This window comes from Lithobates pipiens, unplaced genomic scaffold (genome assembly GCF_037356315.1).
Source record: "Lithobates pipiens isolate NorthernLeopardFrog02 unplaced genomic scaffold, aLitPip1_a1.2 Scaffold_19, whole genome shotgun sequence".
Lineage (NCBI taxonomy): Eukaryota > Metazoa > Chordata > Amphibia > Anura > Ranidae > Lithobates > Lithobates pipiens.
In genome coordinates this window covers 499,340,381-499,355,217 of record NW_027507764.1, presented here as the reverse complement: position 1 = coordinate 499,355,217, position 14,837 = coordinate 499,340,381, and the positions used below count along the sequence as shown (strand labels likewise).

Sequence of the window (14,837 nt, the reverse complement as noted above, 5' to 3'; positions counted from 1 at the left end):
ACTGTTTGTGAGTAGGGTGTTTTATCCTCCAGATGTCTAGCAAGCCTCTAGACCTGATCAGCTTGCGAAATGATTTAGACAATTGAGTGGCTCGGGGTGGGGAAGCCGAGGGGAAGAGAGTGTGTCTATCTTTGTCTGACGACATTGTCATATTAAAATCACCTCCTAAAATCATAAACGGTTGAGCAAAGCGGTCTAGAACGTCAAAGACTGAGGACAAAAAGGTAAGCTGACCCGAGTTGGGAGCATAGATATTAACTAAGGTGAGAGATTTAGCAAATAGGGAACATTTCAGAATAATAAATCTTCCATGAGGGTCTAAATGGGACGAAGTGACCCGTAACGGGCAATGCCGACCAATCAATATAGCTACCCCTGCCTTACCCGACGGGTCAGACGCTAGAAAGGAGGTCGGGAACTGTTTGCTAGCAAAATTAAAAGAGCCTCCAGCACGGAAGTGGGTCTCTTGGACCATTATCACGTCCGCCCCGGAGGCCCTAAACTCCTTCAGAGCAAGCCATCTCTTCTGAATGGAATTCAACCCCTTAACGTTATAGGTCAGGAGTTTCAATGCCATGATAGGTCAGATAGGGGCCAGAACATGACAGAAAACCTCACATATGTAACAAGCAAAATATAACAGTGGACCCAAAACAAATATACCTTACATAATAAAGCAATGTGCATGACACAAATAACAATATAATCGTATAACAAAATCTGTACCAAAAGCAAGCGGGTTCGGTGGAAAATCGGGATTAATCCCAGTGACTCATCCACAATGGTAAAAATGTACCAAAAAAGAAAAAGGAAAGAGGGGAGGGATGGGGGTGGAATAAGGGGTCGGGGTTTAACGACCACCCAACAAAAACCTGGATAGCTAAGCGCCACCAGGGAACCCAGGTCTAAGCCATGGGTCTGAAGTGGAGAATTGTACATCTCCAAAACATGCAAAAATAGAAAAATTTGAAAAACGTGAAAAAATAAAAGTCGGAGGGGAGTGGGAGGATCCCCAGCCTCTCTCCAAAGTGAGCAGGTTGCCCTCAGGGTAAACAGTAGACCCCGGTCGCGAAAAAAAAAAAAAAAAAAAAAAAAAAGGGGGGGGGGGGGAAGGGGGAGCTATGTAGACTTATGTACATATCCGCAGACACGTACACACAGGCAAATAACCTTTAGCATTATAACCTCTGTCAGAGAAAAAAAAAAAACTTAAAAAAAATGAATAGTTCACAACCTGTTAAGGGGATAAGAATAACATTTTTGGGGTTAAACTGGAGGCAACGTCAGATACGTTCGGCCACCCACCCCCCGGGCCAGGGGGTAAGTAAACCCACTATGGGGTGTTGACTACCCATAACATCAGCGGGGTGTCAAGGTAAATAAGGCATCCAGAGGAAATCCGGAGAAAGCAGTTCAGGTCGGGAGTCTGGAGGCACGACTTTTCTGGGGTGTAAAGTGGGATCTGGACGTCTTCTGTCGCACCGGGGTCCAGATGCGGCTTGGAGCCAGCGGAGGCTTGGGCGTTGCTGGAAGAGGCTGTGAATCTTCTTCTGGAAGAGGTGGGAGACCCAAGTTGCGCAGGAAGGTGTCACTTTCTTGCAGATCGCGTAGGGAATATTGGGTGCCGTCCTTGGAAACGGATAGGCGGAAAGGGAAACCCCACCGGTAGGCCACCTTGTGAGACTGTAAGTGCAAAGTTAGTGGACGGAGGGTTCTCCTCCTTGTCAGGGTAATAGGTGACAGGTCACTGAAGATTTGTAGCTTAGAGCCTTTAAATTCAACTCTGGACTGATTACGAGATGCAAGAGTCAGGGCTTCCTTGCTGTCATAATAGTGAAAACGCACAATCACATCTCTCGGATTGGCCCCTAGAGGGGGTTTTGGAGCCAGTGACCGATGTGCTCTGTCCAGGCGCCAATCTATGTCTGGGATATTTGGGGCTACAAAGTTGAAAAGGCTTAGGAGGTAGGTGCGCAGGTCTTTGTCTTCCACCGTTTCAGGAATACCCCTGAATCGAAGGTTTTGTCTACGTTCCCTGTTTTCCAAATCCTCCTGCTGGGCCTGTAATTGGGTCACGGTGTTTTTCATAGTGGCGTTGTCGTCCTCGAGAACCTGGACATATTGCACCATTTCATCAAATTTATATTCCAAAGAGTCTGTGCGTTCACCTAGCTGATCAATCTCCCCTCTCAATTCCTTGGCCACTTTCCCTACCTCTTGTGCAATGGTATGAGTGATTGCTTGTAGTAGGGAGTGTAATTTAGTGTCCAGTAGCTCCGCCGTTAGGGGGGGAGATGGGGAGGATGAGAGTGTGGAGGTATCATTGAAGAGCATGTTGGTGCAAATGTCAGGCTGTTCCGGTGGGATCTGGGAGCTGTCAGAAACCCTTGGAGTAGCTTGTGGGGGTTTGTTCAGATAGCGGTCCATCGCTACAGGGGGCTGCGATTTAATAGCAGAGGAATAGGTGCGACGTTGATCCCCAATTTTGCCCATGGGGTGTGTGGCCGATTGAAATGAGTCAATAAGGAGACACCCTGTCAGTAAAGATCACATAAGCGTAAGATGGGAGTCACGGAGAGAGGACAGGGGGTCCAGGTCCCGTCTCTAATAGTCCATCACATCTGTAAGCCTTGTGTGACTGGCCGGGACTATAATATCTTGCTATTGGGGGGAGGCGTGTAGATCTGAGGGGGGTGTCAAGCTTCTTCAAAACTGTGAAGGGGAGGAGAGGGTGTAGCTGCACCAAACTGCGACTCCTTTAATAGCCCAGATGCAGGGGTGTAGTAGGTGCGGAACTCAAAACACACTTCAGGTGGGGGCAGCACAAACTGGTCGTTTAAAGAGCAGTAAGGTGTAACAGTACTGGGGGAGGGTGAAGCAAGATGGCCCCCAGGTAAATATCAAACAGAGCTCGGGCCTGGGAGCTTCAGAGCAGCTGAGGTTTACTTAGCAGAAAAGTTAGTTAGTCAGGGTGAGGATAACAGGGGCAGCTTGGCTGTATCCAAATGATAGGGGAGAGGGAGAGTCCACACAGGCCTAGAGTAGAGTGGGCCTGAGGTGTACCAATATGGCCGCCGTGTTCCTCACCTGTCCTGTGTTCTCTGGGCCCGTTCGTTGGATCCTCCGCTCCTGGATACGTGGCTCTCGGGGGACCGCTGCGAGGGGGGTCCTCGACTGACCTTCGGGAGAAGCAGGGGGGCCCGTGGAACGCCGCGGGCCGGCGTTAGGCTTCCGGATTTTAGTAGGCCCCAAGATGGCGGCGCCGCGTCCCCGGGTGGCGGCCAGCAACGGCCCGGAGGACGGCGTTTGCGGTGGGTGCCGAGAACGATACGGGCAGCGGACTGTGCCCCACACTAGCGGCAACCCCGATGGACGGTGGGGAACCGCTGAGAAGCTCGCCGGGCTCGGATGGCCCACGATCGTCAGAAGGCCTCGGCGGAGCTCCTCGGATATGCGTCCGCCTCCTTCCGCTTCCGGTCACGCCCCCCGTTTACATCCACTTTAAGGTGCATGTTATACGTCGGTGCGTGTTATATGCCGATAAATACGGTAATAATAATAAAATGTTTGTTATTATTTGTTACGTTCCTTTTGTTTTAGATGCGTCATTCGTTATTTTGGATAATTCATAATTTCAGATAAATTCGTTACATTCACTAACTGCCAAATTTTAAAGGAAATACCAATACCTATAATTTAATTGTTAGTATGAGTTATTATTGTTAGTTATTATTTCGGATTTTTGAATTTTTGAATTTTCGGATTTTCATTCTTATTTTCGAATTTAGTTTTTTTTCTGAAAAATTCATTAAACAGGTTTTTCGTTAATTCGTATATTTCTGAATTAACTAATTTGTCCAAAAACAAATTTGGAACGAAACTAATTGCACGTGTCTAAAAACAATCCAACCTTTCACTTTTTTGAACACAGAGATCAGTACACATTTGTTTCTAGTGATATAAGTGGGAATGGGCACATTTCTCATCACTCGGCACTCTCGCTGAGCCATCTGCCCATCTATGACCAGCTAAAGTCCCTTGATAACATTCCCAGTCATTCTCTCCCTGCCTTGTTCGTGATATATTCTATTATGACCAAAAGGTGGCACCATTGCAGCATTCACAATGCTTGCTATTACAACATTTTTCCTCTCTCATACATTAGCTCAGTCTTTTCATGTTGCTCCTTCCATGCAGAGATCAGAGCTTGTGTTTGTTTCAGATGTCTTCTTGAACGTTAATGAAAAAGGTTGTTAATAAGAGCTGGTGATACATCTTTTCCTGTAATAATGATGTTTAATGGAGACACCATAGTAGCAGTTGTGCCCTCATAAATAATATGACTCATAAAGATTTCCAGCATAAATATTTAGGCCTATCTACACAGGGATTTCCATAGACCTGCTTGGCCTTTCCAAGCCCATATAATTAATGTGCTATTATTTCTGTTAATGATAGATTACCTTGCAGCATAACAACCGTTCACACGCTGTGTAATGACATCACAGGTTTTGGTTCCAGTTGTGTCACTGTGGGAAAAGAGGCGGGGCTTTAATGGAAGAGGGTGGAGCTTGTCATTGGCATTAGATTGATGCTATAATGACAAGCTGATTAGCTACTTTCATATCATTATATAGATGTGTCTGTAAGAGAGTTGTTTTCTGAATTGAATTGCACTAGGCATGTGTAAAATTACTATATATATGGAGGTTACTTTATTTTTATACTGGATGATTTCAGGAGTTGGGGCGGGGGGGGGGGGGGGGGGGGGCTGGTACTTCTTGGTAACTCTTCTGACATACTATTTTTCTCATACCTTGGGAAAGCTACATGCAAGTTAATAGGGAGCTTATTATAGCATGTATGATTAATTGTAAGTATGATTATTGTCTTTATTGCATTGCTCTTTTGCCATTAATTATAATAAAGAATCATTGTCAGTTTATTATAAGTAAGTAGCAGTGCAATACTCTCTAAAAGTGATTCTGTACATTTCCCATACTAGTTAAAAGTACAGGTTTGCCCTGCTAGAGGGATCCGCTACTTACATCTCCTGCAGTCTACTTCCACTCTGATCAACTGCTGGAACATCTGAGAAATACTAGAGTATAGGGAAACATGAAAATCTCCCCCCCCCCAAATCACAGGGGGGTGAAGCCGGGGCACACTACATGCAGGACTTTTGGTGCGCTTTCATCAAAACTGCAGAACATAATAGAAGTCTATGGGAAAGCTCAGCTAACCCACACAAAAACCTTAAAGTGGTTGTAAGGGATCATATTTAATTTTTTTTAAAATAACAAACCTGTCATACCTCCTTTGTGCAGCTTGTTTTGCACAGAGTGGCCCCCGAACATCCTCTTCTGGGGTCCCCCGGTGACTCTCGCGGCTCCTCCCCGCATCAGATAACCCGCTAGGAAAAGCGTTCTCCCAAGGGTGCTACCTTGCGGGCATGCGCCCGAGTCCAGCATTTGCGTCCACAGACATGAATGCTGGACTTGGCCCCGCCCCCGTTGCCTGCGTCATTGGATTTGATTGACAGCAGCGGGAGCCAATGGCTGCGCTGCTATCAATCTATCCAATCAAGAGCCGAGACAACGGGCAGAGAGGGACAGCGTGTCCCCGCCGAAGAGATGAAGGGGCTCAGGTAAATAAAACATGGGGGCTTAAGGGCCGGTGACCTCCAGGTGTTTTTTCACCTTAATGCATAGGATGCATTAAGGTGAAAAAACACAAGGGTTTACAACCCCTTTAAGTATACTGCGCTGTGGCCAAAGTGCAGCAGTTTTGTGTGAAACTGTCCAAAGTTTCACACCTTTTAATATCTTCATAGTCCCGTACCACTACATGTTCTGATTTGTGGCTGATTCTTGCTTGGAAATGTCTTAAATACAATTTTCTCTGTGGAAATCTTCTTTCTTCACTCACAATCCAGTGTTCTCTGCTTGTATAGCTGAGTAACAGTCCCACTCCTCAGTACACAGACTTGTATTGCAGAGATATGTGAAGGGCTCATCAGATCAGTTCTGTTACTGAGTACATTAGGTAAACCTCTGGAGGACTGCACAGTCATGTTTAGAAACTCTGTACTAGAATACCGAGCTGACTGCGTCCACGCTCAGACATCTGTCCCTATCCACAGCTAAACGTTCTGTGTGCTGCTAAATGTGAACAGTAGCAGCCGCCCAGCCCTATTAAATGAATGTTGGGCTGACAGTGATCGCTACTGTTCGCATAATCTGTTCATTCCATCAGCAAGAATCCAGAGATTCTTGACGCAGGAACCTGGCGCCTGCACCAACCTGGCAATGTGAGAGGAGGTGGTGATCAGAGACACTGTGACTGGTGCAGTGGTGATTAGGGACACTGAGTGAGTGGCGGGAATTAAGGACAAGGATTGGTGACCGTATGGAAAAAAAAACATTTTTTTATTTTTACAATTTTTATTTTCTTTCAATTTTTTTTTTTTTTTTTTTTTTTTACATACTGCCGTCAGCGTAGTGCAGTGTCACCATAGTGAGACTACACTATTCTGGGAAGTCTACAGGAGTTTTGTGTTTTGCCTGTAGAAGCAGCGCAATGTTATCCAATGTCTCCATTCACATTAGGACAATTACAGGCATGTTTTGAGCTCAGCATTAGGCAGAAAAATAAAAAACCTTCTGGTTTGTGTTTTTATGGCAGGAAAAAATGCTAAACCGTGTACAAAAAAACATGTGAGCTTTTTTTTCTGCAGAGGGAACTGGCTTTTTTTTTTAAGCCCAGTGTGCATGGAGGTTAACAGTCACATGGCACAGGGGCTATCACATGGCACAGGGGCTTATATAATTGGCCCTGTACACCATGTAATCACCGTTACCAATCACAGCATCACAATAGTAAATAATGAATCGTAAATGGCTGCCATTCATGGCAAATATTTACTTGGTTAGCATGTAATCACTGATTGGTCACAGCAATCACATGGTACCTGGGATGATCACAGCATCAAAGTACCGATCTCTTAGTTCGCAGATCGTGCCCTGTGCAGGGAGGACGTCATATAATATCCACCTGGGATAGGAAATCTCATGACTGGCCTTCATTTTACATGCTCCTAACCAAAAGGGGAAGTGAGGGAAAGGGGCCACATGCAGCCCTTTGCTCACATTGACCCTTCCCTTGGGACAATATTTCCCCCACTGACACCAATGATGGGGCACAATTCCTCCCAGTGAGACCAACTATGGGGCACAGTTCCTCCCAGTGACACCAACGATGGGGCAGAGTTCTTCTCACTCACACCAAAGATTGGGTATTGTTTACTTCCACTAATGCCAGAACATTTTCTACTTTGAATTGCCACAGTCCGGCCTCCCTAAAGTCTGAAGGACAGCAAATTGGCCCTTTGTTTAAAAAGTTTGGAGACGCCTGCAAACCCCTTGTTGTCAACAGAACAAGTGTTTCCATTGGGAGATATCCCCTCCATTACTGTTCTGGGGACAAACCATAATTTTGGGATTTTTTTTACGTTCAATAATAATGGTGAAAAGGACAAATGTAGAGGTTGAATCTCCCTAACGGGGGGGCACAGACTGCAATAAAAACCTGACCGGGGTTCTGATCCCTCTCCACTCTGTCCAAAACGTAAAAAAAAAAATGCCTTCGGTTATACTTAAATTTTATAAATTGGTAGCATGAGAAGCAGCACATAGAGTTATTTGCATGAACCTTTAGATAGTCCTCCCTGGGTGTCCAGTGACCAATGGAAATATTGACTTTAGCTTACCCCTTCCAAGAAATCATACGTCATTTTTTTGTTTTCCCTAATGTGATTGACAGCCTTAGCCGTTGAAAAAAGAGGCGCAAGATGAGGCGATAGAGCGTAACTTTTAAAAATGAAGTTGAGTCTTAATTTAATGTCCTGAAATTTAGAGCCTCTAAGCTGCCTCCTGAGATGTCTGTAGGTACTTACAGCCATAGGTGCAGGCTTTTCATGTATGATGTTATCTTTGTAGGTTTATTGTACTTTAATGTGTTCTCTTTTATGCATTTTTCATCCAAGATCTACTTTAGCTCAAAAACTTTTTTTTTTCTTTCTGCTGTAGGGCTTGTAGCCAGCTGCGCTGTACCAGCTGCGATTTCAGTGTTTTGTCATTTGATGACTACAAATGGGACTCATCCTGCGACTACCTCTTCTTCAGGTACATTTCTGAGATTGCCGCACTTAAGTTAAGTGTAATCTATTGACCAGATTTGTGTGGAACATTTCCGCCTAGTCCTGGGGAGATAACACTAAGTGCAAATATGAACTGATTTAAAGTATAATTTCAAGCTAAAACGCTTACTGTATCTGCCTGTTTTATATTTGCTGTTTGCCAAGAAAACCGTAGGAGAAGTATAGTGCACTGGATACCAGTACACGGGATGAATTAAAGTGATATATATATATTTTTTTATATTTTAGCAGAGGAGGTCTACATTTACATTATATTCTGATTCTCCCTCTTTATTAAAGCATTCCCTTCTTCCTTGTTCAACCAGTCCCATAATTGCTGCCCCCCCCCCCCCCCTTTTCCTCTTTTTGAGTGGCTTCTTTCCATAGCATGGTCCTATGGAGCCACCCATTAATGCATGCTTCCGTGATGAGGCTGAAGCAGTTATCATGGACTCTTTGTCATGTTACAACCCAAAACTTAAATGTATTTTATTGGGATTTTGTGTGATTGACCAACACAAAGTGGCACATAATTGTGAAGTGGAAGGAAAATGATAAATGGTTTTAAATTTTCCAAGTAAAGTGTGGTGTGCATTTGTATTAAGCCCCTTTTACTCTGAAACCCCTAACTAAAATCTAGTGGAACCAATTGCCTTCAGAAGTCACCTAATTCGTAAATGGAGTCCACCTGTGTGTAATTTAATCTCAGTATAAATACAGCTGTTCTGTGAAGCCCTCAGAGGTTTGCTAGAGAACATTAGTGAGCAAACAGCCTCATGAAGGTCAATGAACACACCAGACAGGTCAGGGATAAAGTTGTGGCGAAGATTAAAGCAGGGTTAGGTTATACAAAAAAATCCCAAGCTTTGAACATCTCACGGAGCACTGTTCAATCCATCATCTGGAAATGGAATGAGTATGGCACAACTGCAAACCTACCAAGACATGGCCATCCACCTAAACTGACAGGCCGGGCAAGGAGAGCAATAATCGGAGAAGCAGCCAAGAGGCCCATGGTAACTCTGGAGGAGCTGCAGAGATCCACAGCTCAGGTGCGAGAATCTGTCCACAAGAAAACTATTAGTCGTGCACTCCACAAATCATGGAAGAATAGCAAGAAGAAAGCCATTGTTGAAAGAAAGCCATAAGAAGTCCTGTTTGCAGAAGCCATGTGAGAGACACAGCAAACATGTGGAAGAAGGTGGTCTGGTCAGATGAGACCAAAAATGAACTTTTTAGCCTAAAATCAAAAATGCTCCGTGTGGCAGAAAACAAATACTGCACATCACCCTGAACACACCATCCCCACCATGAGACATGGTGGTGGCAGCATCATGTTGTGGGGATGATTTACTTCAGCAGGGACAGGGAAGCTGGTCAGAGTTGATGGGGAAGATGGATGGAGCCAAATACAGGGCAATCATAGAAGAAAACCCATTAGAGTCTGCAAAAGACCTGAGACTGGGGCAGAGGTTCACCTTCCAGCAGAACAATGACCCTAAACATACAGCCAGAGCTACAATGGAATGGTTTAGATCAGGGATATGCAATTAGCGGACCTCCAGCTGTTGCAAAACTACAAGTCCCGTGTAGCATAGCAAGACTCTAACAGCCACAAGCATTACACCCAGAAGCAGAGGCATGATGGGACTTGTAGTTTTGCAACAGCTGGAGGTCCGCTAATTGCATATCCCTGGTTAAATCAAAGCATATTCATGTGTTAGAATGGCCCAGTCAAAGTCCAGACCTTAATCCAATTGAAAATCCGTGGCAAGACTTGAAAATTGCTGTTCAGACGCTCTCCATCCAATCTGACAGAGATTGAGCTATTTTGCAAAGACGAATGGGCAACAATGTCACTCTCTAGATGTGCAAAGCTGGAAGAGACATCCCCAAAAAGACTTGCAGCTGTAATTGCAGCGAAAAGGTGGATCTACAAAGTATTGACTCAGGAGGGCTGAATAGAAATGCATGCCACACTTTACAAATATTTATTTGTAAAAAAAATTAAAAAACATTTATCATTTACCTTCCACTTCACAAATGTGTTCCACTTTGTGTTGGTCTATCACACAAAATCCCAATGGAATACATTTATATTTTTGGTTGCAACATAACTAAATGATGAACATTTCAAGGGGTATGCCAACTCTGTGTGTCCATAAGACCCAGAGTATGGCTCAGCCTTCTCCCCGCTCCCTCCCCAATGTCTGTGATTGGCTGCAGTGTCTGAGCCAAAGAGGAGGGTGAGAGCCTCTGCTCTCATGCACATCGCTGGATGGAGATCAGGCTCAGGTAAGCATTTAGGTGGGGCTGAAGGGGGGGGGGCTGCATGCAAAATGTTTTTTACTTTAATGCATAGAATGCATTAAGGTTAAAAACATTCTGCCTTTAGAACCATGTTAAGAACTATGTTTAGCGTAAAGAAGAGCATGGAGTCCTGGAAGTGATGGTTTGGCCCCCACAGAGTCCTGATCTCAACATTGAGTCTGTCTCGGATTAAATGAAGAGACATGAGGATGTGAGGCAGCCTACATCCACAGAAGATCTGTGGTTAGTTCCCCAAGATGTTTGGAACAACTTACTTGCCAAGTTCCTTCAAACACTGGGTGCAACCTTGAAGAATTGATTCTGGTTTAAAGGCAAAAGGTGGTCACACCAAATATGGTTTTGATTTGGATTTCACTTCTGTTCATTTACTTTCCATTTTGATAATTGATAAAATATAAACTATTAACACTTCTATATCTGAAAGCATTCTTAATTTACAGCATTTTTTCACACCTGCTTAAAACTTGCTTAGTAGTGTTATATATAATGTACAGTTAGGTCAATATATATTTGGACACAGGCAATTTTTTTTCAGGTATTTACCAAAATGCTATATAATGTATATGGGCTGAAATTTTACACTCGGGTTTCATTTGAGGGTATGTACATCCAAATCAGAGGAAGGGTTTAGGAATTACAGCTCTTAAGAATAGCCATCCCCTTTTTTTCAAGGTCCCAAAAGCAATTGGACAGTTTAATCAAAAGCTGTTTCATGGCCAGGTGTGGGCTACTCCTTTGTTATTTCTTCAATTAAGCAGGTACACTACTCCGCTTACCGGAGTGGTAAGTGGTGGAGGGCACCAGAGAGCAGCAGGGGGGCTGCCCCTGATAAAAGTCATCTTGTGGCGAATCCGCTGCAGAGATCACTTTTATCTCAAAGTGGAACACCCGCTGAAGATGTGGATACAGGGGTTATGGCAGCTAGCTTCTGCCATAACAACAATATTCTACTTCGAAGTGCTGCCATATAATGGCGACGGTTGGTCCCTAAGTGGTTAAGCATGCATTTCACTTGCAGAAGGCAAAACTAAAGGCAGAAAGAAAGAACAACTGAATACAGATGCAGTTAGAGCCTCAGAAAGGAGGAAACCCAGTCTTTGGTAATGTCCATGGGTTCCAGATTTCGGGCAGTCATTGCCAGTAAAGGATTCTCAAAAAAATATTAAAAATGAACATTTTTATTTATGATTATATTCATTTGTCCAATTACATCTGAGCCCCTAAAAGTGTGTGGACTGTGTATATAAATTGCTGCAGTTCCTAAAAATTGTACTTGATATTTGTGTTCAACCCCTTGAATTAAAGCTCAAAGTCTGCACTTCAAATTCATTCAGATTGTTTTGTTGTAATTATATTCTGGTGGCATACAGAGCCAAAAGTATGAAAACTGTGCCTGTTTCCAAATATATATGGGCCTAACTGTATATTTTAATACAGTGTATTATATGAAGTGCAATTTCCTTGTTTGTGATGGGATGTGGTAAGTTTCATTATATATGACTGTTGTCCTGTTACAGGAACAGTATGCCTGAACACAGCAAATTGCAATCACAGATGATAAGGAAGAAAGGAAGTCGGGCCTATGCTTGTCAGTGCAGCTGGAGGTCGGTCCAAGAACTGACAGACCTCTCCAAAGACTTGCAGCTTCGATGGGTCTGCGGAAAGCATTCTGAATGAATGGTCTGTGTGGAGCCTGGATGTACAGTATCATGTCGGTGACTTTAAGAACCACTCCACCTATAATAGAGAAATCCAAAAGCCAAGTGTTTATTGTAATGGGCAGACAATACCTCATGTGGAGTCTCCATACCAATATATAGCATATTCTTCTAAGCCAAGATGAAAGTTTGGAAGTTTTCTTCACCTGGTTCCAGATTGTAGTAAAGCCCTGTTTTGGCTGGCATTGCATTTTAACTTTTTACTATGATGTGCAGTATAAGTGAATATTTCTAATAGGATATAGTAATGATTAATCATGTTGTATGCAGAACCAAAACGTAACCATGTTATAATTTTTTTTATATATTATCATATACACCATATTTATGTGTGTGTGTGTGTGTGTATATATATATATATATACACACACACACTGTATGTGTATAATATATATATTAATTATACACATACAGTGTGTGTGTATGTGTGTGTGTGTGTGTGTGTATATATATATATATATATATATATATATATATATATATATATAGGGTTTTATATTGTTTTATTATCCTCAAACTGCCTCTTACACCCAATTAAGGCTGATCTCCATGCAGATATATAAAAATCTTATTTATTCCAGGTACATACTAAAGAAAAAAGAAGACAGTTTACATCAACTAGCGAAAGTACCTGAATTCTGTCTTAATACGAGCCTCTTGTATTCCCCTGTACAGCAGCATTCATATTGGCAGACGGAGTGCCAGTCACAAGCTGAGTGTGTCCAGTACCAGCCTGTATTGCTTTTCTGCACTGCAAAGAATTACAAGACCCAACTGTGCTGTCTGGCAGGGTTTCTGGATCACAAGAATGGCTGAACAGAATTATAGAACGGTTTGTCTGGAGTTAAGACAAAAGTATTTGGAAGGGTTTCTATATTAGTTTGCACATGGGACTAGTGTGTACCTTCCATAGTGCCCCTTTATGAGATACAGAGGAGCACATTTCATGAAAATGAAGTGTAAAAATGAAGTGTAATGTGTTTGTACTAATTACAAAAGTAAGTCGATTATTTTTGGGCATATAAATGTGCCACATCCAATGTTACAAAAATTGAAACAAAAGCCCCTGGTGGCAGACTTTTAAGGCACAAAAAAATATTATTATAAAAGTTATCTTACTATGAATATGAATTTTTCTTTATTGAAGTATGAAAATACAAAACATATACAAAGCATAGAAAATGCATGTTACAGTGTCACCCAAAAGGAAATAACAAGTAATAAACTAGTATTTCTTGCACCCAACGCGTTTCGAAGTGGGTATACAATTCTCCTTCAGGGGTGTAGCTTATAGCAAGAAAGTTAGTATTATACTATGGAATAACAACTGTCCACCACCAGGGGGTTTTGTTTCAATTTTTGTTTGTACTAAAAGCAATCAGAGTTTGTATTCCAGCCTGCTCCACATAAATGACAGATGGGACTTAATTGCTAAGGGCAACACTACCATCTTTCTTTATGTGTAGTTAAAACAGATGTAAATCTGTTGAAGGCAGATATTTGTAGCCAGCTAAAGAGAGTTATAAGAATATGTACACCCAGCATTTCATATTCCTGATATGTGCCTGTTGTACCATGTACTTGTATGAGAAGGTATCCTGTTCTCTTTGTATTGCTTCCTTTGTGTGAAATCCCTGGTGCTCATGCCAGTTCCTTTGCTTTCCTATTAAAAACAAATCACACTAAGTAGGAGAACACAGCATGTTCAGTTTTCTAGCTGTGCTGGTAACCCAGCCTGCTCTCTTCCAATGATCAGACTTGTTCTCACACGCCCCCCTCCCCCGCACAGTTATTCATCAGAAAGACTGTGTTGCTGTTTCTCCTCCCCCAGCTCTCTGAGCTCCTTATGCAGCTAAGAAAAGAGGGTATGTAATCACTTATTTAAAAAAAGGGGGGGGGGGGGTATTTATAGCGTTCTTCTTTTTTTTTTGTTATGTACACACACGTTTTTGCCTTTCACTTCTATTTTACAGCTGGTTGTTTTACATGGTGAGAGTTCACATATACTTTAACAGATGCTAATGGAGAACTCCAGGCAAAACAAAAAACCTGTTTATAAATGTGTAAAGTGAAAAGATATACTATATATCTGTATTATTCGTTTTTGGATGCTTCGAATGTAATACAAATAATTGTTAATAAATAATTAATAAAGCTTTGGGCTGGTACTAGAAATTAAATCTGTGTCCAGCAATTGCTTTGCAATTTGGTCATCAATATTTAATATCCACACCCCCTTTCTTTGCTATAAAACTGGCCACACGCATTACAGTCTGTACATAACAAGTCCGGGGAAAAACAAAAATGCTCCCCTTGCAGTGAGGTTTTAGACCAGTGCCCATCTCCTCTTCTCCCCTACGCAGCGTTGCTCGCATGCCCCCTGACCTCATCCTGTACAATGCAGGACCCATATCCTTGAATTGGACGTGAGGATTCCAAGGGACACTCCACCAATGAAGTGAAGAGGAGAGTGCCAGCTGCGGGAACTACTTTTTCTGGTACCCTAGACCTAAATGATCATTTTTGTTTCCTTGTAGGTAGACTTTAACACTACATAACCAGGTACGGTTTCATCAGATACTGCACAGTGT

The 14,837-nt window shown here is 42.8% G+C and overlaps 1 protein-coding gene across 1 annotated transcript in view; it reads left to right on the top strand.

The window, feature by feature from the left end:
* CFAP418 (cilia and flagella associated protein 418) overlaps window positions 1-14,426 on the top strand; it is a 41,301-nt gene extending 26,875 nt beyond the window's left edge. Inside the window, exons 5-6 of the mRNA XM_077493062.1 lie at window positions 8,088-8,183; window positions 12,046-14,426. Coding sequence (XP_077349188.1) covers window positions 8,088-8,183; window positions 12,046-12,205 — 256 coding nt within the window. The 3' untranslated portion in view covers window positions 12,206-14,426. The remainder of the gene's footprint in view (window positions 1-8,087; window positions 8,184-12,045) is intronic.
* Window positions 14,427-14,837: the final 411 nt, after the last annotated feature.